Consider the following 26,359-nt stretch of genomic DNA (forward strand, 5'->3'; position numbering starts at 1 on the left):
CTGCTTTCGAAGTAGGTTGGTGGGGGTATCTTGCAGATAGTAGCCATCATCCCATTAGCTTTCTTTGCAGACATGGTGCCAACAGGTTCATGTTTATCTGCTTCACAGGGTCCTATTCTATTGGCAATACATCTGCAGAGGGCCTAGACAAGCTGTGTGCCTGTCTGCATTTACACATCTGTGTCAACAATGAGTGCAACTGAAAATAGCTGAATGCATTTATTAAAAGGGGTGTCCACAAATATTTGGACAGACATGTGGAAGACACTATGCGGAGGAAACTGTAACTTCCATGACTGATTCAATCAGTGTAAATAAAGGGAACCCGGGTTAGTTTGATGCCTTTGTGGCTTTTGCTGCTTTGTCCAAACCGAACCGTGACTTTTGTGGACACATCCCTCAAAAGGGCAGTATACTGCCTTAGCTATAAAAGAGAGTTGAAGGCAAGTCATCCTGCCACATTACACAGAACACAAAACAACCGGAGGATATGTTCGACGCGTATTAGCGGAACACAGTCTAACAGATAATAAACTCTCCAAGATATCAAATTTCTGTCTGCCGAGTATCCCCAATACCCTCCTGGACAGTGATATGAGCGTAGGAAAACACAGAACGCTTCACGATCCAAAAAGCCTAACTGAAAAATGAAAAGCATGCCTTGTAAAATCTCAGAAATAGAAGGGCAGAGTAGATGAAAGAGTCCCTCCTGCTTTAGAGGACATTCTGCCAAAAAATAAGAAAAAAATAAAGTAAAAACAAAAGCAGGGAGGACAGGGAGGGGTGGACTGAATATTTTAATCATTACTGCTTTCTCCTTGGTTTGGATCTTGGATGCTGCCTTGTTCGTTTGTCCCTGTAGCCTTGGCCTCTACTTGCAGCATGATAGCTTGTTACAGGCTCTGCCGAGCAGCATTCTTCCACATTACAAACCAATTAAAAGAGAGGGAGAGCAGAAAATTCCCAGATGTGCTAGCTGAACTTTCCAGCGTGGCATGAGCACCATGTGTGGTCGGCTTGACGCATCTCCAATCTCTATTGTTTTGAAGGCACATGCTATCGTGGTCTGGACTGTTATACTGCTTATGACAAATATGCAGCCATATAAAAGCCTTTTGCTCGGCCTGGTAAACTGATGGGAGTCGCAGATTTCGGGGGTCTGAGCTTTGTGCAACTCAGCTCTTATTTCCATGATCGATGAAAAACATGTCCGAATCAAAAGGACTGCCTCAGCATTTCAAACCAACAAGAATCTATCCAGGCTTTCACTTGGCTTGTGGCATCATTTTAACAAGGACACACGTCTGGAGAGAACTTGGAGGACATGTATTGTCTGAATGTGGGAGCACAGACTTATTAGATTGGGGACGAAGTGAGTTTGAAAGTCCGAAATCAATCCAACACCCTGTTAAGGACCTCAGAGTAGGGACGATAGTCTACTTTTCAACACTGGTCGATGGACAACGAGCCATAAGCTAGCATCCCTTAATGAAGCATCCCCTAATGAGACGACATGGAAGGCTGGGTTAAACCAGATTTCACGTTAGCTGTAGGTGGTCAAAAATAATCAGTCAGTTCACTGGCAGTCGTAAATTACCTCTGCCACTCACAGTTGTGATCACCCAGTCCGAGAAATTGTGAAATGGAGGAAAAGAAAATACGGTTTCGTTTAATATCAAGTACATCCCAGAGTAGAGATGTCATGATACCAGAATGTCTAGTCGATACTGACACCAAGTAAAGGATCACAATCCTCGATATCAAATTATACTATACCACTATAATACATAGCCCCAATTACCCACTCGTTTGTAGCTCCCCCTAGCACTACTAATGCTCTATGCCAGCCAACATTGCTTAAGAGTGATGAGAGGAGAGAGGGCCATCTACCCACCCGGAGAGAGCACGGCTAACTGTGCTCTCTCTGGCTCTGGCCACTGATGGCAAAGAGGCATGGCTTGGCATTCAAACTCGCAACCTCTGGGAGCCCCTATAGCGGAAGTGCATTAGACCGCTGAGCCACCCGGAGCCTTACCTAAAGAAAGAACTGGAAGCAGTGATCAGACCGAATATGTCCCATAATACACTTTGATGACTGGCATGGTTGCAGCTACAATGGTAAAGGTCAATGGTTAAGGTCACCGTTGGGTTCATTCACTTGGCCATTTTTCGTGCGATGGTGTGGTTTACAAATCACTAATGGTGAATGCACACCAGAAAAAGAGCCACTGCCAGCTTAGACATTAAATAAATATATTTAATATTTCCAAAATCCAATAAACCAGGAGTAATTATGCTGGTTTTGTAGGAGAACAGGATGTCATTCAGCAATTTCACATCTTTTATATGCTCTGAAAAGCCAACAATGACTGAATGTAGCCATACTGCACAGCCCTAATGGAGCAGTTGCATAGTTCTGTAAAGCTGAGGGGTGTTGTAATTTAGTTTAGTGTTTATTCTTGGATCAAAAGAAAAAGAGAAAATAGAAAGAAAACAGAAAATATTAAATATAAATAAAAAAAAAACCTGCATAGAAAATTAGGAAAGAATATTAGGATTGTTTTCAAATTGCAATATTGAAGAAGTACTGAACTCGACACTGTGCATCTCCACAGTGCCTCATTTTGAAGACTGTGCAAGTGTTCAAAAGCTTAGATGAAATGCCTATAGACGTGGTCTTTCTAGTGGTGGGTTTTGCCACCATCCTCTATCAAGTAGTCTCCAGACATGCATTTATCCTCATAGTGAGATCTCCCCCTGGGCCCAAGAGACTCCAAATTAGCCAGTGTTCTACAGTGCAGGAGCTGGATTATTTCTCAATCATAGGATAGATTGGTCTTAGAACAACATCAGGCTATGAGAATACTGCTGAAGCAGCATCTCGACTTCTGCCTCTCTGACCGGGTTAAGAGTGGAGCTTTCCCACACTGAACAATATCAGCATTCATGTTGGGAATGATGCTCCAGTGGGCCGCTCTACACCGCTGTGATAATTATTCCAATGTGGCATGACTGAGAGATGAGGGCTGAGAGAAAGGCCACAGACTAAGCTCTCACAAACCCCCTCCACCCACACACACACACACACACACACACACACATAAACGAACACGATTTTAAGGATTGCAACTTGCAACTCAGCAAATGTACAAACAGCAGGATTCTGTGGGAGAAAGCAGCTGCAAAATATCAGTCGACCCTTCGTGCATCTATTAGCATAAGTGGCACCGTTTTCACATGTATAATCAGAGCAGGATGGGAGAGTATGTCCAATTATACGATAACCCTCGCAGTCATCATTAAGCAAGCTTCAGCTGCCACACTTGTTAGAGGAGTACAGATAAGTGTGCTTTTAGAAATGTATATAGGTCTAGGTTGTCCAGGGCACAAATGTAGACGAATCTGCTCTGCACTATTCTACTGTGCAGTGCCACCTGCCCAAACATGGCCTTCATTACTTTCATTTTTAGATACACTTCTAAAATATACAAATATTTATACAATGAGGGATAGGAAAATGATCATGTGATTAGGTGGTTCTATTGTATAGTTTACATTTGGCCTGATTTCTATAAATAATAAACAAAAAATAATGATGCAACATTTAATGGACAAATAAAGGCCATAAATTTGAAAACGCTGAAATCCTGAATACTGAAATAGAAAATAAATACATGCCTTTAAACAACCACCAGAGTTCACAGGTCAGATACCACGCAATGGGGAAAAGTTAGCAACACAAGATGAGAGCGCTGCTGCGTGAGACACCTCATCAGGAGCCTGGGGAGAGCGTGTGGGTGCTGACCTTTCAGCCCACATTTTGACTAGTGTTCAAAAAGCAAGTTACAAATATACACTGTTTATATATACATATTGGCAGGCTTCATCATATGGGCTATCAAATATGTGTATGTCCATATATATATACACATATATATACACACACACACACAGCAGCTAAACGTTAAGCCCTGGGCTGATTACGCAATTAGGAGCTGCAGTAGCATCAGCAGAAAAGAGCTCCATGTTTGGATAACCTACAGGACATACCTGCACGCGTTACACATGCAAGCCACATGTCGCAGCCAAAACACAGCTTCACCTGATCTAAACAGGTAACATTTGCAAGCCATGTTTTCACTTCTGAGAATGTGGCAACTCAGCTCAGCTACACGAGAACAAGCTGATTCATCAAAGAAGCCGATATTCTAATCAGCCTCCGACAAACACAGCCGAGATACTCGCCATTTAACCCCGAGGCATTACACTAAAGTTAAACTGTAGTTACACTGTACAGACAAAAGTATTTGGACACCTGTTCATTCACTGTTCCTTACGAAATCAATTTTCATTTTGCGCATCGCTGTGAGGATTTGATTGCATTCAGCGAAAACAGCCTTAGTGAGGTCAGAATGTTGGATCACCACTCCCTATTCCCAAACCAACTTCCCAAGTCATCCCAAATGTATCAGATGGAGCATCACCAACCATCATTCCAGAGAATGTAGTTCTTCCACTGCTCCACAGCTCAGTGCTGGGGGGGCTTTATACCCCTCTAGCCCACATCTGGCTTTAGGCAGCAAGGTGGTGCCAATAGGTTTATGTGTTTATCTGCTCAAGAGAGTCCTACTCTACTGACAATACGTATCTATAGAGGCTAGACAAGCTGAGTATGTGTGTATTTGCAGCTTTGAACCTCAAAGCAGCTGGCTGCATTCATTAGAAGGGGTGTCCACAAATATTTGGACATACAGTATATATATTTTTGTGTTGATAATTGATTGACTTATTTAAATTATCAATGATCACTGAATGTATGTATTTATTTATGTTCAGTATTTAATGTAGTTAAGAAATAGCACCCCAACAGAAATAGGGGAGGTTGAGTTGAGGTCTGGAAGGCTAACATTTACATTTATGGCATTTAGTTGACGCTCGTATGACAGAGGTGGGCCAATGTAGTGTTAGGAATCTTGCCCAAGGACTCTTATTAGTGTAGTGCAGCATAGTAGACCGGGAATCGAACCCCAGTCTCCCACATGGTGTGGTAGCTCACTGGAAGGTAGTGGTGTTATCTGTTGCGCCACATCAACCACTTGTAGGTTTGCTAGAACTGCAAATAAAAAGCTTGGTCTGAGACCAAAAGACCTTTAGGAAGATTTAACACCAGACTCTAAACTAGTGGTGCACTATTCTACTGTGCAGCAATGCCTGCACGAATATGACCTTCAAGGCCTCCAATTTTCCTGCAAAAACACTCACAATTCAAATCGATTCAAATATTTATTTAGAATAAATAACTATCTTATTTAGAAAATAAGAAAGGTTTTCAGATTCTTTAGGATATATTTTTAACTTTCAACTGTAAATAACAAACCTAGGTGAGAACAAAGGAAATCTGGGTTTGCCCGAAACCAACCAACCAACAGTCTGCAGTGAGCGCACAGATTTCTTGCTAGTATCAAGAAACATCAAGCTTCAGCAAAGCATCAGCTGAGCATCATCACAGCAGGGGCGTGTTAGAGTGTGTCTGGATCTGAGGAAGAATAAATCTCATGGTTCTACGCTGTACGAAGGCAGTGCAGAGAGCAGACAGCAGAAGAGCAGCGCTCGCAGACACACTAACCGCAATGCACTATATATAGAGCAGCTGTGACACATCACTGGCACCGCTGCACACTCCACTTTCTTCTGCACAACTCTGGAAAAAATACACACACAGTCCAAGAAACAGCTCTCACACACCGTTCCAGATCTGAGAGGACTGGCGGACAGTGATGCGCTTTTTTTTAAGGAATAATTCTGCAGGAAGATTGAAAAAGAGTGAGCGTTAAGATCGAGAAACCAGCAGAGGAATCTAACTTTCAGTCACAAGCATGAAAAAAGAACTGGATTACCTCTCGCAAAGCTGCAGAAAAGGTCCAGAAACGTCTCCTGCTTTTCAATCAAATGTCATGAATGCATTGTGGAGGAGAAAGGAAGGAGGTATGTGTGTTTGGGGGGGTGGGGGTGGGGGATGCTTGGGTTGTCAAAAACTGTGTGTCAAGTTTTCAGTTCCATGATAAATGGTAGTGGAGAGGGCAGCATCTGCCACAACAGTAAATGTCATCTACTGTTCTAAAAATAAAAAGGATTACTGTAAAATGTGTATTTATCAGTCTATATATCATCGTCTGTCTGTCTGTCTGTCTGTCTGTCTCTCATCTCTATCCATCTAGCCATTTATCCATATATCTATCCATCCGTCTATCTACCTATCTATCCATTCATCTGCCTATAGACACACACATACACACACACACACACACACATTTCTATCCTATATTTCTTTAATTTGTATAAAAAAAGTGAAAATGCAGCACATTTATCATGTAAATATCCCGCTGCAGGACACGACCCCTCTGAGATTCCTTCCTATAAAACTCTGAATACAGAAAGCAGGAGCAGAGAATTCACAAGAGAGCCACTGTGAGACTGTGAAGTCTGGAGCCCTTCTGATTTCCCCTGCTATGATATTGCTATAGACTAATGCAAGTTTGAATGCAGACACTGTGTGTGTGTGTGTGTGTGTGTGTGTGTTAGCCCAGCTTGTGGCCAGGTGTTCCAGAGCAGGGGTATTGCCTTCATAGAGCATCACTTCATCACACCCTGACAGAAGCCTACAGAGCATAGAGAAGCCATCTGTGAACGCGCATGTGCGCACGTGTGTGTGCAAATTTATGCCACAGGGCAAGGACATGTATTATGTCCACACCTGCCCCCCATAAACAGAACCACACGCGCCTAACGGGAAGTCCAACACACCCCTGACAGACATACCAAGGCTGTATCCCCAGATGAAGTCCCCTCCAGCCAGCCACTCAGCACGGGGAGAGGGGCTATATACACAGACAGACTGTTAAAAAGGTACACGACAACAGGCCGGAGCCAAAAAGGAACATGCTTGGGGCCGAACATATGGCGAAAATATAATTATGATACTTAAGGACAATGTACCGGTTACGTGTAGAAATACAGACTCAATTAAACAAGCTCAATTATGCTGTTATGGATGCCTGTCTGTGATCTCCCATTATATATCACACCCCAAGACAATAACCATGTCTGAAGGGTGTCTAATAACAGTTATTACTTAATAATTTAGTGAAGGAGCTAATGAATTCAGCCACAGATACTGCACATTAATGTAATAATCTATTAATCTATCAGAATATAATTTTGACATTATGATATTATCCAGCAAACTGGTTAAGATGAACCCCTTAATAATAACTGGTTGATAAACAAGAACCCTAGGGGGGGTTACTTCAGGCTTCAAACTCCATTGCTCAAAAATGATCAGGCTATAAATAACTGCGGGTGTGTGGCGGGATCCATCAATCCATCCGCCAATCCGTCCGTCAATCCATCCATCCGTCCTTCTATATTTCCATCTGTCCATCCATCCATCCCACCGTCAATCCACTCAACAGTACATCTGTCCATCCATCCATCCATCAATCTATCCATCCATCCGTCTATCCATCCCACTGTCCATCCATCCATACGTCTATATTTCCATCTGTCCATCAATGCATCTGCCAATCTATCCATCCATGCATATATCTTTCCATCCATCCATCCAACTGCCTATAGACACATGCCTATGTTCACACACACACACACACACACACACACACACACACACACACATATATATATATATATATATATATATATATATATATATATATATATATATATATATATATATATATATATATATACACACATATACATATACATATATATATATATATATATATATATTTATATATATATATACACACACACACACATACACACATACATACATACACACACAGATGCACAGTCATATATATCCTGACCACTGATGAACAGGGTAAAAGGAGGCTAAGGCCAAAGTACGCAGAGAGAAAGCTTAGATAGATATGGAACAGACTGAGAAGAGGTGGTGCAGTGCAGTGAGTGTCTCGTTGGAAGTGTGGAAAATGGGTGGCAAATCAAGTGATGCCATTAATGGGCAAGAAGGTGCGAGTGGATCTGGCCATGCCAAAGTCCATAGTGTGAAGGAACCATTCCATACCTCACCGAATCGCAGCTGATATTCGAGCTCGTGGAGGTGTTACACACCATTAGGTGCGTTTCAGTCGCAGGTGACTCATCTTCTGTCTTTTGAGCTTATGTATGCTGTTCAACACGTCTCATATATTTATGCAATTTTCACACATTTTAACACAAATCCTCACTTCAGAAAAACAAAGAACTGAGCTGGCTCTTCTCCGCCAGTGAAAACGGCGCATGCTTCACTCAACTTCATTTCAGACTAAAATACACCGACTCGCACAGTGACCTGACTGTAAATTGTAATTTCAAAAGGAAGAAACACTCCAACAGCAGACCTTCGAACAGCACTTCATAAAGCAAAACGCAACAAATCCATTTCTCCCCCGTAAAATGTTTACTCAGACAATAACAGTAAACAACTCCCCTCTGTATTTCACATCTCCGGGCAGCATTCTTTGTCACAGTGCTCCTCAAAACTTTCACTTTAATAGCTAACCAACATAACGTAATTTGCCGGGTGGAAAAACGGAGGAATTGCCAAGTCCTCAGGAAAGCCATTTTACTGCATGCAGCTAATGAACACTCGTTGTGAGCTCATATTGAAAAGAAGTGGTGTGCTCGCCAAACTAGGTGTGTTAATTGTATCTGACTTCAGTATCTGTTATTGAAAATGAGCCTATTAACCAGTTCCACACACTAAATGAGCTAATAAAAGGCATTTTTTCCACATAAAGATAAGCTGACTGCACCACAAATACGTAATAGTTGCCAGCCATGGTATATATTGTGGTGGTGGTGTAAAAGGGAAGCAGTGGACTCAACTGCTAGAGGATGAGACACGCCTTCTAAACCTCAGATCTTCAAAAAACTACTTTACAGGACAAAAGGATGCAAAAAGATTTTATTCCCAGTCATTTAGGAACATTTCTATTGGTCCACTCATACAATCCAATAACCAAACAACCCAAGAACCACCTAAGTATAGGACTGAGCTGGAATACCAGTGTCACTGTCTGCAGTCAAGCGAGCTTCTGAAAGGCTGCTGTCCAAAATAAGCCTCTGCTCCAACAAAATCGGCACCTTCAAGCTCAACTAAACCACCGGGATCAAGAAAAAACCTTCTGGATGATTTTTTTTTTCATGAACATCAGATGAAAGAAAAAATTGAGCTGTTTAGCCAAAATGACCAAAGGTATAAACACTACCAAACTGTTAAGCCTGGTGGTGGTAGTATCATGCTCACGTCATTATTGAGCTTTTCTATTGATCTATTCATCATAAAATGTTCAAAGAGGAGCTGCCAGATTCAAATCATGTCAAATTATTCAAATTATGATAAGTTTAATTTAATTTGTGAGACATCGATGATGTACATTATTAGCTGACCTTTGATACTATTTCAGAGGCAAAACAAACTAAGACTTCAAACTGGGTTTAGATCTTTTCTTCTGAGAATGAAAAGAAAGGTCGACACCAGAAACAATCACTGGCATCAGTCAGGCACATTAACAGGCACTGTTAACACTTTGAGAAACGAATCATAAGGTGAAATGATCTTGGAGGCTATATTAATGAGAAAGTTAGTCAGGCTGACAGCTAACAGTCTAATTAAGCAGGGCTGGTATGGGTAAATGATAAACACCAGAAGCATATGTATGCAGCATAAAGGACAAGATGAATTATGAGGTAAAAGGATAGAAGAGGAGGAACTGGTGATTATCTTGGAGGATAAATTAAAGTGACAATAATAACGGCGCTGACAGCTAATTATCTAATGAAATGAGATTAGTACAGGGAAATGTAAATCACTGCAGGAGTAGATTTGTGTGGAAGTCATCCATCTAGATAAAAAGGGAATGGAGAAGTTCTCAAAGGATGTATTAACATAAAATGCAATCCTAGCTGACAGCTAATTGTCTAATTAAACACAATCAATATAGGTAAATGCTAATCACTATAGGAAGGTGCACACAGCCCTGTTTGCAGTAATAAGGGAATTAAGTAGAACGGAGAATGAGTATTACTCCAAACCTTGTCAGCAGGCCTTCCAATAGCCGAGCCTGACTGGCTCAGAGGGTGTAGAGGTTTTTAATGGGTGGGTAATGACCAAAAGCATCCTAGAGCTCCACCAAGGCTCTCAATAAAAATCCCCCTAGAGCTTTGGAGATGCCAGCCACCAAAAGAGAGCACAATCCATGACTCGCTGTTCACTCAGCATGTGATAATGCACTAAACTTTAAATGCAAGCATGAATCAATACAGTTGTGATCAGTGATGTATATCAATTTATGAACATCATGGTAATATTAGACTTTCAATGATTACATTGAGCTGTTGAGGGGTTTTCTGAAATTAACACAGGGTCAGAATTATGAAGTATGAAGTATGAACAATAAACATACACCCACTTCTTGATCTAATACACCCAGACATGCTTTGGCAAAGCCTCCTAATATCCTGTTAGAGATCATGATTGACTACAGCTCGTGAAGTCTCTATGCCCACAAGAAAAGCACTAACAGACAAGTAGGTACAATGGGAAAGTCCAAGGAGCTCAGGGCAGACCTGAGAAGGATGATCGTAGATTCACAGGAATGTCAGGAATGCTTCTTGGCCCAAGAACCAGTAAGTCACGGGCCTGGAAGCTGCTAGACAACCAGTGTCACTGTTTATAGTCAAGCAAGATCCACATCATCAGCTATAACACATACCGAGTAGGTCCCCCTCGTGCCACCACAACAGATCTGATCACTCAAGGCATGGACCACACCCCTTTATGGACCGCATCAATGGGTGCCCATGACCCTGCCACTGGTCTGGAACCACTTTTGGTAAGTACTGTCCACGGCATACCACAAAAACCCTACAAGACCTGCCTGATGTTTTGGAGATCTTCCAGTCGTCTAGCGACATCACAATCTGTCTGTCTTTAAAGTGGCTCAGACGCTGCCTAATATGTAGATCCCACCCCTTGATAGGTTCCACTGGAACCAGATCACCAATGGTCTTTCCTGTTCACCTGACCATTGTGCTAACGTTACAGCTGATGGATGCACGTGCACTGCGTGCTTACAAATCAAGTCAGTGCCAAGAAACCAGTATGATTAACTGGACCAATGTTGCGATTCTCTCCAGGCATTAGAGCTCATCATATACAACACACTTGATAGGAGTGGTGGTGGTGGGAGAGATGTAGTGGAGCATAGCCAGTCTGAGGGAAAGAAAAACAACAGTAACTCGCATTAACGCCGGGCACGGCTGTCAGGCTATCATTATGATGGCGAGAGAGCAGAGGTGTGAAGAATAGGGGGTTCGGCCATTAGACGCAGACACACACAAAAGCATTAGCATCTGAATGCCTGCATGGACAAATTGGCCAAAAACAGTGCCGGGTTTAGTACAGGGAGCGTGGGTGTGTGGGTGGGGGGTGACAAGAATAGCATCACTGCTAATAAACCAACACGACACAATGAAATGTGGTGGAGTTTTGGCTGGGTGAGTAATGTGACTGTGCCACATTAAAATGTTCTTTTGACTCTTTTACATTGTCCTGGAGTTAAAGTCAGAGCTAGCATGCAGGGGCGGGTGGGGGGGGTGTGTGTGTGGGGTGTCCGCAGTTTTCCCTCCCAAGACCAGACAACAGGCAGGCATAGGGGTCCCTGATATGATCAAATGTTATAATACTATGATGCTTGGACACATTTCTGCCATATACATCTAGCTTATTTCTATTTCATTAATGACATACCATCATATCGCCCACCCATACGACTGTGGTATTACCCGCACGAAGTAATACCACCCTCCTTCTAGCCATTGCTGGGTTTCTAAAACTGGGCCTAACATGTAAAATGCAGCTGGACACAGTAAATGGACACAATCCCCCAGTGTACCCACCAGGGGCTGGCTGGTTGGCTTGGCTACACTTGGCTGATTGACATTTAGCTAATCCCTGGAAGTGCTGGGATGAATTACTCAGCTCACACTGACTCTGAGGAAATGGCCATAGAAGCTTTGGCTGCGATTAATCCCCCCTGCAGTGTTTAGCTGGGTTGGATATGGCCTATTAATGGCCTAATAAACATGCTATGCTTAAACAAGTGTGCTTAAGCAAGCACATATATCTCTGCCGTGGCGTACACCACATATACTCACACCCTTACGGACCAGTACTTAAAAGGGGCCCTAGAATGTCAAACTGTATTTATCTTGACATAGTAGAATAATGGGAGGTGAACGGGGATCCATGCTAGGCTAAAAGCTAACGCTAGGCAGTGATGGTGTTTACAATCTCTTCTCTCCATCCTCCGCTCCCTCAAAAACAAACAAATCTCGGCTGAACCAAACTGGAGCTAAAAAGACACCAAAAGAGAAAGCACTGGTTATTTTCTTTACCAGTAAGGCTTGAGAAAGCCAAACCCAGGAAAAGGCAAGGCTAAAAGCTAACTGGCAACGATCTCTTCAGCTTGCTACCAGCACATCACGCTGAGAGGACACAACAAGAGGACAGCAATCCATCCAGTAAGACTTGGGAATAGTTACAGTGTTTTTGGCACAATGTTGAAACTCTGCGATGGTTTTTACAAGCCCTACATTTCATTATGAGGAAAAATAACAGGGTGGTAAACAGGCTTGAAACATCGCATCTTAGCATTTTTTGTCACATACGATCTGTACATCGAAACACTATTTTTTCTGGCCCCTTTAAAAGACTGGGACTAACATTTGCATGTTACTAGATACCCAGCATCTAGATTTACTGCGAGCTCGGCCTCAGTAAGTCTTATTATCCTGGGCTGAAGCCACTCACTTCGCTTCCAGCAGACAATAGAAGACTTACAGTGATTTACAGTGAATCCACCTCTCCAGCATAATGTAATGGACTTTAAACCATTATGGGGTAAGAGGCTCCTGCTACAATCAGAAGGCATTTTTATGAATGCCTTGCTTTGACAGGAGAACATTAACATGGCCCTCAGCTACTGGAGCTATTCACACATTTACAGCATTGGATGCACTGCCATGTAGGAGCGATGAATTGAGAAATATGAATGTGTTTATTATGAGCTGCTGACAGCTGTGTCTTCGACCCTTCAATCGCAAGACTTTTCGTCCATATCTTCGATATTCTGGCCCTCGTCTCCCTGGTCCACCCACCCAGCTTTCAGCGCAGGACTTATCACAGAAGTTCAGTGTGAAAGATGAGGCATTTGTGTCGCTTGGATTGAGGATCAGAGACGTTTCGGAAAGCTTAAACGTTTACATGGTAATTCTGGCTTTCCCCCCCATATCCGCTTTACACGCCGACACAGTCTCTCCTCAAGCATGAAAATCTGGAATTATTTGCCTCTGACTAAGTGCTAATCCCACTCAACCGCTCCGCAGGGTGACAGCAAAGTGAAGACTTGGGTGGGTCCATCGGAGGAATGCGTAAACCACGTCTGCGTAGCACGTGGCCCCTGGTACGAGGCCACATACATTGGTTGGCAGGGAGCTGCCGATGGCTGCAGCGTCAGATCAGGGTGAGGTTATGGGTGGAGAAGGATCGAGTCCCTTGGGCGAATATAGCAGAAAACCAAATGGGGTATCACAGTAACCACTTGGCAACACCAGAGCAACTACCTGAGACGCCATAGCAAACAATCACCTGGCATACTATAGTAATTGCTTAACAACTACTAAGCAACACCCCAGTAACCACACCTAGCAACACTATAGCATCCAATTACCTATCTAGAATACCACAGCTACACCACAGTAACCACTTAGCATCATCATAGCAACCGCCTAGGGACACCATGTCAAGCATCTAGAAGCACTACGGCATCCATTAACCAACCACTTCGCAACTCCACAGCAACCGTGTGGAATACCACAGAAACCACCAAGCAACACCACATCAAATACTTCGCAACATCATAGCAACCATGTAGCATACACACCATCAAGCACCTAGAAACACCACAGCGTCCACCTGACATCCCTATAGCATTCACCTAGCAACTGTATAAAATATCATACTAACAACCTACAAAGCAACACTACAGCAAACACCTAGCAACACCACAGAAACATCATAACGTAAAAAAAACAAAAAACAATATCAACCACCTAGAAACACCATGGCGGCAATCTACTACATTACTACAGTTACCACCCACCAAACATCTGAAATACCATAGCAACCACCTAGCAACTATTTAGCAAGCATCTAGCAACACCAAATCAGCCACCTGGCAACACTATAGCAACCATGTGGAATAACATAGCAACCACCTAGCCTCTCCCCAGCAAATACTTAGAAACAACATAGCAACCATGTAAAAAAAGCATCAATCTGACATCTCCACAGTTACCACCCACCAACCATCCAAAACACCATATCAACCACCTAGCAACTATATAGCAAGCATCTAGCAACACCAAATCCGCCACCTGGCAACACTATAGCAACCATGTGGAATAACATAGCAACCACCTAGCCTCTCCACAGCAAATAAAGAAACAACATAGCAACCATGTAAAACAGTGTAAATCTGACAGCTCCAAAGTTACCACCCACTAACCATCTGAAATACCATAGCAACCACCTAGCAACCATTTAGCAACACCATACCAGCCCTCTAGCAACACCATATCTATTGTATTCGATAAAAAAATACATTCTATTAAAATGTATGGCACTCAGCCCTACATGCTTCCCCCGCCATCTGCAGAAGTGTGGCGGCATCACCGTGTCCCAAAGCCCTCTCTAACCTCTAGTCACAGTTGTGCACATGTCACGTTTAATTCCGCAGACTGACTTGGGGTCAGTAAAGTCACAGAGTCTCGACGGCGGACGTTAAATGCCCCTGACAAGCCACGGCCAAGGAGAACGCTGCAGTGGTGCCCAGAAAGGAGGTGCATTTTGAAAGAGAACTGCATGGCTTCGTGAAATGCGTTCATTTCCATTGATCGAGGGGAGCTTGGCCCTCTTTCTGCCCCTCTCCACACTGCTTATGATTGATCGCAGCACTAATTACTTTCTCATCTAAACAAAATACATCAACGTCAGGATTCGTCACTGGGGGACCATCGGTCTCCAGCATTTCGCAACCTACTTCAGATCATTAGCAGGCCATTCTCAAGCCTATTAGTGCGACTACTGTGGAAGCTCTGCGATTATCACGGGTTCCTTAAAGGAGGGGGTTGCAGGACAAAGACTCCAGCCATGAAGTGGTGTGAATAAACAGAGATTGTGCTTGTTTACAAGAGCAGAATGGGTCAATGAGGCTTATAGAGTCGGCCTTCGTAGCATGCAGAGTCTTACTACTGTGACGGGAGAAAGCCAGGGCCTTTAATGAAGCACAAGCCTATACCGAAGGCCTTATGCAATTACAAATACTCAGCCACTTTTATAAGAAGACACAAATAGCACTGGCCAGTTGCATGTAAACAAAGCAAGCTCCAAACGTCCCCTTTGTTTGCCCTCTGCTCTTGTATATTTTCCTAGCACTTAGAGGGAAAAAACTCCAGTTCACGCAGGATCGCCCAGCTGAATACACAGAGGAGCTGTTTTCCAAATTTCATCCTAATGAAAAGCAAACAAAACACACACATACACACCCACCGAGCCCGCACAGATATCAGCTTTCCAGTTATGGGTCACGGAGCACTCATGAGATGATGGGAGCGCAGGAAATGACAACATGGGAGCTGTTTTCCATTGGGGCTGCAACTAACCATTATTCCTATAAATAAGGCTGTATTCCACCAGAATCATCCCTGGCTCTTTTTTCTTTTCTTTCGTGCTTCACAACAAAAAAATAGAAGCCGCGTAGACCTCTGAACCTTCTGATGTCATTCTGTAGCCCGGGTCATGTTCGGATTCATATGAGGAACTTTGTGTCTAAGCTTTGTGACAGAAATGAATGGCACATTTAAAAATACACTATAAGGACAAATGTTTTGGGACACCTGAACATTACGCCTACGGGAGCTTTTATGACATCCCATTCTAAACCCACAGGCATTAATATGGAGCTGGTCCCCCTTTGCTCAGCACTCGGCCCGGACCCCGCTCTGTAACTTGGTCTGACAGGCACTCGGTGGCTGAGCTGCTGTCTGTGGTTCCTCCTAAACGCTGCCACTGTTCAAGAACAGCCCTCACAGCTGATGGAGGAAGATCTAGGAGGGAGGAAATTTCACCAGCTGACTTCTTGTAGCGGTGTCTCCTATTACATACAGAACCACGCTGGAGTTCAGTGAGCTCTTCAGAACCTCCCATTCTTTCACTAACGTGTGGAAGAAAGGCCGACTGCATGGCTAGGTGTTCTCAACTACAGCTAAAGTAACACGCTGGTCCACAATAACAATGTGCAAACACCTAGCAACTACTTAGCAACATCATAATAACCACTTATCAACATCATTGCAAGCATGTAGTAACACAATATCAACCGCCTAAGAACACCATAGCAACCATCTAGCATCATAGCTGGGAAAAGATGGGGGAAAAAAGAAAAAAGGTTGGGGTCCACTTTGGTGTCTGGGTTCCTCTCGATGTTACTAACTCAATAAGGAGTTTGGTTTATTGGCTTGCTCTGAAGAGCAATACCATGGACTATGGAGAAATATGGAGCCTGAGTCATGGCTAATTCTTTTGTTCAGTATTAATTGACAGTTTAGGATATCGTAGATAAATTAAACCACTTTATCCTCTACAAGTACAGAAAGATCAGATCGACCCTTCCTCAGCATTAAGGTAATCTGATTAGATAAACACTAAACTCAACTGGGAACAAAACAACCAACAGCATCAACCAATTACCTTATAGAAGATTCCTGGCAGCTGCTTAAGAGTCATCCTATGGAAGACGAACACGTCGTACACGGCTGCCACGGCCAGCACGGTGACACCCTGCTCCTTCCACAGCATGCTGCAGGCAGAACACGCTAGACTGCCCAGGAACCATGCCCAGCACTGGCCCCAGGCCCCCTCAGCCCGCAGGGTGCAGTGGCCTATGTAGCAGCGCAGTGCCAGCAGGAAGAAAAGCGCGGCCCCCACGTCTGCCCTGCCCACGATGCCAGCAACCGCCTCGGTGTGGACGGGGTGCGAGGCGAAGAGTAGGCCGGCCAGCAGCCTCCAGCAGCCCCGGCCCAGCAGCGCGCCCGCCAGGCTGGAGAAAAGCGCCGTCACGGCGCAGTGCAGCCCCACGTTCACCAGATGATAGCCCCATGGTTCCAGGCCCCCCAGGGCATAGTTGACACGGAAGGAAAGCGTGCAGAGCGGGCGGTAAGACTTGTGGCTGCCGCTGTGGGTGAGCAGCGTTCCCCAGAAGTCGTCGTAGAAGACGTTGACCCAGGGGGTCTCAGGGAGCAGGTCCTGGTTGGTTTTGATCGCACGGCTGCGAAAGAAGAAGAGAATAATCAGTGTGTTTCTTTGTAGAGCAACATAACAGGGTGGTAAATAGGCTTGCAAGAGTGCCTCTGAGCATTGATCCAGCTGTGAAGTGACATTCTTACTATGTATACATCAAATAACTCCTTAAATATTCAATATATGCATATAGACCTTTAAACTGGCTCCAATTCTTTTTAGGACTGTCCGCCACCAAAGCGCTTTCTAGACAAATCCACTGTGCTGAAGACGTGGCCAAATTCTCCCCGCAGCTTAATGAATTCAGCCTGTCGGTCAGTTGAAAGGTGCCGATAGGACAGCTCTCTGGGTGCTAAGAAACTGAAATGGAATGGAATCTCTGTGCACTGACGTTGCTTTGGGCAGTGAAAGGCATGGCCGCTCTCATATCATGGCACTTGCTCAGTTATTGTGCGAGGGGCCCGGAGTGGGCAGCCATAGACATTCATCACCGTGGAAAGCTCTTAGAGCTGACAAGCCAGCCTTGACAGATCACTGAAAGGACAGGGCAGAACTCGCACTCCTGCCCGGGGAATGTGAAGTGCAGCATGAGTGCATGTGTGAATGTGTGGGTGGATGTGTGAGTGAGTGTATATATGTGTGTATGTGTGAGAATCGGAGTGTGTGTGTGGCAATGAGAGGATGAAAGTGCATGACCGTTCTCCAGCTTTCTGAAGGTTACTCATCTTCGACAGCTTTGCCTGGCTTGGCCTGGCTCTCACCTTCAAGCTTGAGCAGCACCTGAAGTCAAAGTCAGTCCTTGAACCAGAGTGATGGATGGTACTGGAATACTGGAGGTCTTATTGATCTTACGGTCGGAGCACACCGACCAAACCTTCTTCAACAAATACGAAACGTACCGATGTCTCCAGTCATCCAGAAAGAGAAAAATTACGGTTGGTGTGCTCTAGCCTACATAGAATAGGGTGTGAGGATGTAGAGTGGAGGTTTCACTGGCTTTGTACTGGGTTTGCATCACATGCTCAGCTGAAGTACAGCTGGGGGAAATCACTGCAGTAATCTTACAGCCTAAGAACCATAAGACAGGTAGCAGTAGCGGTTAGGAGTGGCGCATCCGTTGGACCTCGAGGGCTGGACAATATTAAAATGCAATTATACAAATAATGCAAATGTAATTTGCTGGTTTTTGTGCTGATACGTCTCAAATAAATCAATCCTTTCAATGTATGCAACACCTCCCAACAGCACCAACCACTTACCAAATTATGTAGATGGTCAAGACCCTACATACATGCATATTTACACATATGGATCAAATCTGTATTGGACATTATACATAATTAAACAGAATATTTTTAGTTACGGATGCAGGTTGTGGTGGAGCACAAACTGGACTATAGCTATAGTAATAGACCTCACTGCAGTCTGTGTAGTGTTGATGGAAGCAACCTGGTGATGTATGCTGTTAGGAAACTGGACCTGTATGTAAATAATGGGTGTACAGTTGAGACTGCATGTACTGTATATGGCTGGCTCATTTATGATTAGAAGGGGTCCGCTTGCTGAGGGCCTCCTAAGCAACCGATACTTTACTTTATATGGTCATAATGGTGGGAACCTGTTTTAAAGAGCAACACCAGTGAAATTCAGACCCTTCACAGTCTGGTAGCTGGTTGTGTGTTCTTTTGATAGTGTATAACATTACATAAAATGATGTCTGCCTGCCAATGAGTCTCAGAAAAAAGCTTCAGCGAGTCGTGACGTCAGCCCAGACAGGGGGCCATTATAGTGTTTCCCTGCTTCCAACACGACTGGTCTAACAACTATGTCTACCCATGTCTACTAATGTCTACCATCAGCAGACCCTGCCAACACTGAGAAACCAGCCACAAGCCCTGCTCTCACTCAGACTGTGAGAAGAGTTGTGCACTAGCCATGCTACGGTCCACGGTGCTGGCCGTGCAACAAGAGGCGGAAGCGTGGCAAGTAAGCCAGAGTATGCACTAGGCTAATGGCTTGGCTAATGGATTTTAAAGCAGGGTGTGCACAAAAATGTGTGGGGTAGTAACTTTATAGCTTTAGGACCAGGGTTAGTGAGCTAACAAGAGCTAGCTGCATCAGCGGATAACGGCAGTATTGAAGAGTGTCCAACACAAGATTACGCCATGATGACCAGTGGTCATTCCTCTAGAACCCTGAGGGAGTGTGGAAAAGGAGACATGGCTACATAGAAGCAGCTGTTGCCATTTAAAGTCTAAACAGTAAAATATTACAATTTTTACAATATTGCAATTTTTAGAGCTCAACAAAGGGGCTCATCCCAGAATTTCCAGGGTCTCTGAAAATAGGTGTCCTCATTTCAGCCATAGGAATTTACGTTTTCTTAATTTCAAAGTCCGATTTAAGACCGAAATCATCTGAGAAGAAAACCACTGCAGAAATGTTACAATCCTGAAGACAGCCAAGCTCGAAGAAACACTGCGCTGTGCTCCTCCATTTAAAATTCATGACATTCCGCCTCGGAATAATGTGCAATTTACTAAATAACTGAAGATTCCTGGAACAAAGAGCAAAGAGAGCCTAGAAGAGCATGTCTGTGAGGCATTGACTGAACCACAGAGCGCGAGAGCGCGCGAATGTGCAAGAGTGAAAGAGAGAGAAGCAGAACATGGACTCAGCCTCCTCTGTGGATTCGGCAATGGAGGACATGCACCACACCCTTGAGCAAAAACAAACAGAGGCGCAAGAAGAGAGGCATCTCCATGTTGGCATAACGAAGCGTGGAGAGAGCAGGACCAAAGCCCTGTCAATCAAACCAGCCGGCCTGTGCCAATGGCTGAATACTGGCTAACCCAGAGAGAGGAGGAGGAGGTAGGGTGGAAGAGTGAAAGGATCGAGGGAACAAAAGGAGGCGATTAGGATAGAGTGGAGAATGCGGGCGAGAGCCTGGCCTTCCCCAGCGGCCAGAGCGACATGGGGGATATCTATGTGTTTGGGGGATGTGTTTGCAGAGGGGCTAAAAAAAGCACAGATCTGTACAGCAGAACAAAGGGACACTGAGGCGGATATGCTCAGGAGGCCACAGACACCCACAGAGTTCACACTGTCTGCTCTGGTCCCGACAACAAAACAGAAAAGCCATCACACACACACACACACACACACACACACACACACACACACACACACACACACACAGAGACCAACTGATCTACATATGCACAGACACCCACAGATTGTGTCATTTATCCGTCATCTATGCCAAAGTCCTCACGATGCCCTCTGATGTGGCGTCACGCTGTGAGTCACACACCCCCGCCCCGCCCTTGTGAAGCGCGAGTGTGTGTAGACAGGCTGGAGAATCAGCAAGCATCATTTGGCTCTTTTGAGGTGCGTGTGGAAACATACAGGCCTGTAATTAAAACCTGTGATGGATAGAACAAGACACGTGTGATAGCACGCTCGCTGCGCCCTGCCGTAATCAGTCCCCGCGGCACTGGTAATTACCACAGGCAATTAACACAGGCCAGAAAAACAACAGATGCACACGGAGACGGACAAACCATGACAAACAACACTCGAGATAAGGGATGGGCATCTAGGGCGATATGGCTATTTAAGCAATTGTTCGAAAATATACATAAAGCCCCAGGCTCCGCCCCTTTGCTTATTTATTCATCATTAACCACAGGACAGAAATAGCAGTAATAACTGGACACATGTCTCTGTCATTACCCAGGCCTGACACATCTAGACACTATCGAGGTAGCCTTTTCGAGTTAGGCTACCCAATGTTTTAATAAACTGAACCTCTGGCCTGGGATTTAAGCTTCTCTTCAGAAAGCTTTGTTGGCCACCAAGGGGAGCACCGGTTTTTAATGGCTTCCTCCTTGAATTTTGGTCAGACCTTTGGCCAATTGCCCCCCAATAACAACACCTCCCCATCTCACAATCCTGATGGGGTTATATTACTTCTTTGGACTCTTCTAAGACTTGCACCACTCAAGAACCCCTGTCTCCTGATGGTAGGACCAACACCCTTTTGAGCTATGGAATCCACAAGACCTCGGAAGACGTCCTGTTGTATCTTGCATCAAGACGTTAGCAGCAGATTCTTGTAAATCCTGTAAGTCGCAAGGTGGGGCCTTGATTGAATGCAGCAACAAGCACTGGGCGCCCATGACCCTGTCATCGGTTGTTCTTCCTTGGAGCACTTTCGGTAGATTTCGGTAGATCCGAACCACCGTTATGGAGATGCTCTGACCCGGTCATCTAGCCATCGCAATTTGCAGAAGCACAACTCAGGAATCTGTATGAAGTTCAAAAGCTCAATGTTTAATCCCAGGCTGCAGAGCAAAGGCTGGACCTTTGAGCATGTGCTTATAGCTGGTACGCTGCCTTGCATGGTTGCCAGTAGCGACCGTATCCACCTGCCACCTCCAAGAACAGATGGAGACCGGGGGAGGAATGTGCTGAAGATTTCAGCATACTGTACAACACACCTCCAAAAGAAAACTATACCGCTCAAGCCCCTCACGGCCTCAGGGTGAAAGAAACGCATTCTTTGCCCAGTCTGCACAAAATCAAACGCTACAGCAAGCGGCCGAACTAAGTAAGCTAAGACTCCATGAAAACCAAATGATCTATCATCAAACACATCATTAAAATTCCACGCGCAATGTAAAAATCATTCCTTTCTTCCTTTGGCAAGCCTCGTCTGGTCTTTGTTTATTCAGGTATGCCCATTTTGTTCCCTCTAAACCATTTGTCAAATTAGATCTTCATAGCGCTGCGCAGAGGGCTAGTATATGAGCCCTCTCAGTTCAGCTCTATGCCTGTTTTACTGTGCTTTACCCTGGGCCAGGAAAAACTAACCGCACTCACTACCCCAGGGCTGAAACTGAAGCATCTGCCACACTTCGCAGCCAGAGGTCTCCAAGAGGAGCTCTCTCAAATAAATAAGCTACAGGAGGAGCTCCACGATTCATACATGCTTGAAGTGTCAGCAGGGCAAATTCATTTCGATCAATTTTACCAAAATGTAGTTAATCAGCCAAGAAGCCCAACCATGTGTCTGAGGTCTGCTTCTTTAGCTTTGTACTGGAGCTACACCGCTAATGTAGCGGCTAAAGCAGTGGCTAATGCAGTAGTCTCCAACCCCCCTCTTGGAAACTGACCTTCTTGCTGGTTTGCACAACAGCCCAAATCTTACAAACCTCATTAAGTCAATCCAGGGCTTCTAAAGCAGCCATTAGCTGGATCATGTAGTGGCGGATTAGGGTTGAAGCCTGAATTCTATCTGTACCATCTGCCCATTTTTACAGATAACTGTAGGCCTATCCTACAGAAGTGTTGACCAAGCCTGCTGGTCACTAACAAACACCTGAGTCATCTGATTATTGCCTTCAGACATCTGTGATTACCTGAATAAGGCTTGGTAGATTTGAGCAGATCTTTGGGGGAGTGTTGGTGACCACTGTCTGACAGCATCAGAAACCACATTAGCGAGTCTATTTGGCTTTGTTTACACTGCAGGAGAAATCAGATGCGTTAAATCTGATTTTTATATTTTGGACACATTGATGACATTTAATGACTATGGTCAGCTAACCTGGCTAGTTCCTCAAGTTCCTGGGTGTCCACATCTCTGAGGACCTCTCATGGACTCAACACCTCTCATCTGGTTAAGAATGCACAACAGCAACTTTACTTCCTGAGGAGACCGAGAAGGGACTGTCCATCTCCTCAGAGCCTGACGAACGTCTACCACTGCACAATCGAGAGAGTCCTGACCAACTGTCTGACAGTGTGGGACGGCAGCTCCATCGTGGCTGACAGGGTGGCCTTGCAGAAGGTGGTAAAGAATGCTCAGGGCATCACTGGTGCACAGCTTCCTTCCAATCGGAGACGTATATGAAAACACATAGAATTATGGCTGGACTACAGCTGGGCTTTTCCCACCGAGAACCCAGAAAGTCTCGTATTTTCGTATTTTTGAGCCTCCTGACTCGAACAAAGTCCCCAAATATCTTCAAATAACTTCATAGAACTAATCAAGCAAGCAAACCTTGGCTAATTAGATGTATTTGGTTAACTGGGACAGTAGAGAAGAAATATGGAGCCATCAAGCCTACAGTGACATCAAGGGTGCAAGTGTTGCAACCATAAGTGCAACATTTACTCAATTACGTTCCTCCACCGTGAGAAAGGTGCTTCAGTTAGATATGAGATGGGAAGAGAAGGAAGAGGAGGAAGAGCGAGGGAGTGAGAGAGCGAGAGCGAGAGAGGCAGGGAAGAAAGGAGAGAAAAAGAGCGAGAGCTCTCTGGATGTTTTCGAGCTCTGGTGATACCTTTTCCAGTCAGTAGAACATTCTTTTCTCGACCGCACGCCAATGGCCTCTGGAGGGCGAGTCTGCAGGGCCTCGTCTGAGGCCCAATCAGCAAGCTGGCTATAGTGTGACCGGACCTGTCAGGGCCTGTTTGCTTATCGCACAACCCCTACCGTGACTGGCACGTTCTCAGGCGCTAGGGCCAGCTCCACACTAACGAGAAGTGATGTCCGAACGGAGCCGCCGTAACCTAGAGCCCAGTTCCCTCAGACTTGAGGGAGAAGTCAGTAAGCTCTGCGGCGGCGGGAGCAACCCACAGCGATGTCTGTGGCAGGCGGCGGCCTCAGTGTTTTTTCAGACGAGTACATCCAAAACAAAGGCGTGTGATCTTAGCTGAAAGCTAAACAAACCGCACTCAAGTGTCTGGTGCTCGTAATCAAAGCTCTGCTTCGCTCCCGTCGTCGGCGTGATCCGGATCGCATTCCTGCAGTAGGGACACAGGCACCAGGGTGAAATGTAGACCGACCGTGCACTGTAATCAACTTTTAGACTGCTGAAGGAACGTTCTGCAACATGTGCGTTTCTTTAAGTGCTTCTTCTGACTGGCCATCAGCGCCAATTAAGTTCACGGTTGCTTTGCTTGCTGGCGATCTAAGAACTGACCAGAAAACCAGTCCAGAAATGCTCTTTTTTTTTAACAATACACAATGATATTCCATTTGTGCCAGCTTGGAGAAGAAAATAAGGGAGCCACAGTTGGCAGTTAGGGACTTTTTTTGTTTTTTCTTCATGCCAAGTATGTGTCATCGCCTAGCTTCAACGTTTGAAAGCGCCACGGTCATATTTTGAGCATGCCTACGGGGAGGCCCTCCGGTCCGGCCACTCAGCGTTCCTGCCCAAGCCTTTGTCTACAGTTTCTTCCCATGAGAATGCCTCTGCGTCAAGAATAGAATACCTTCTCCCTTCCCTAATGGCACTCACGAAGAATTCTCAAGAACTGCCGCTTTGTTCTCTCAAGCATAATTACTCCCATTTAGCAAGAAATGAAGCAGATTTGATAAAAGACCTTAGAAATGAATAGATTCCAACATTCAGAAACTGTCCACAGAACTAAAGACAGACAGAAAGAAGAAAACAGCCTTCAGAACAACAATGAACACAAGTAGAACATCATCACTACAGTCCCTGAGCATTACAACATCCCCCCAGCACTCAAGACGCTCTCTTCCGTGATTAGAATACAAGACCGGAGATGTTCCGTCTAGCACAATGAGGCTCCACGAGGAAGGAGCAGTCCTTGAGAATCTCACACTGTCCTCCAGGAGCTTTATACAACATCCTGAATAAGAGGCAGCAGAGATGTTATTTATGCTCCTCTAGAAGACTCCAGATCAAATCCCACACCCATTTAAAAAGGAGGGCTGGAGGTAAAAGAACTTCTCTGAAGTTCCATTAGTGCACTCCACTACAGCCGTTCTACTGCTGTGAAGCCCTTGATTGCAAAGCGAGGAAGGCCCAAGCTGCTCTCTCAGGACTAGGACATTACCATATGCAGATCAGGTGAGATGTCAGCCCTCATCATGTGGTCTTTCAATTTGAGGAAACAAAAGCAATCTGCATACATAAATAATTCATCTGCCAGAACGTTATGGAGATGAAGAGCAAGTTAGAGGGGTGATTCTGCAAACCGCAACATTACAAATCACTTCATCAAGAGGGGAAAAGGCAGTTTTAGCAATTTAGACTACATCGCAGACTACATCGCTCATCACAACCAGTTTCATTCAGGGATGCTGTAATCAGAGACAACCAGGAACTTTTCCACTCGCTGAAATTCCCTGTTCGGAAACGGCATTTCCACCGGTTCAACAGTTCAGACGCTCCTCCGCGATACAACAATTCAATTTGTTTCTCACTGCAGGTCTAATATTTCGCTCTGGCAGATGATTAGTCAAAACGTCAGCTGATGGGCGTAATTGAATTGGAGAAAGAAAGAGTGAGAGAGGAAAGTCACTCAGCCCACGGGCCAATGCAAACATTCACACGCATACAAAAAGAGAGGGTCGGGAGCTTTGTGGTCAGCACAAACCAACGCAGGCCACCATGAAATTAACATAGTCACGGGTGGCTGTTGTGCACCTCAATGCAAACAATGCAATTAATGCAACAGTAGCAACCTTAAGAACACCACTATGGAACCCATTTCATATTACATGTCTGTAATAACGATGTAATTACACTTTAATAATCTAATAATCTACTGTGATGTTTTGTTGCAGATGTGTCACACTGTAATTACACTTGTGTATCAGCTTCAGCTTTGAGTCATAATTAAACAAGTGTAGATTGATAATAGCAGCAGATCATAGAAATATAATTACCCAAATTTATTTTATTACACATTTATAACCACATAATAGAGAATAAGCTGTTCCTGCTATGACATACACTTGTGAAATTACATCTTTGTCAAACATGGATTTACCCATTTAGCCCATTTGTAACAATGCGTACAGAACACTTAATAAGATAAACAGATATTAATAACTCGTTCATTGAACAATTCCATAGAAGAACCACTCTT

At 44.6% G+C, this 26,359-nt stretch overlaps 1 protein-coding gene across 1 annotated transcript in view; it reads right to left on the bottom strand.

The window, feature by feature from the left end:
* Positions 1-26,359, bottom strand: part of tmtc2b (transmembrane O-mannosyltransferase targeting cadherins 2b) — a 137,513-nt gene that overhangs the window by 51,995 nt on the left and 59,159 nt on the right. Inside the window, exon 2 of the mRNA XM_072695914.1 lies at positions 16,898-17,474. Within this exon, the coding sequence (XP_072552015.1) occupies positions 16,898-17,474 (577 nt within the window). The remainder of the gene's footprint in view (positions 1-16,897; positions 17,475-26,359) is intronic.

The sequence above is a fragment of the Salminus brasiliensis genome, chromosome 13 (assembly GCF_030463535.1).
Source record: "Salminus brasiliensis chromosome 13, fSalBra1.hap2, whole genome shotgun sequence".
Lineage (NCBI taxonomy): Eukaryota > Metazoa > Chordata > Actinopteri > Characiformes > Bryconidae > Salminus > Salminus brasiliensis.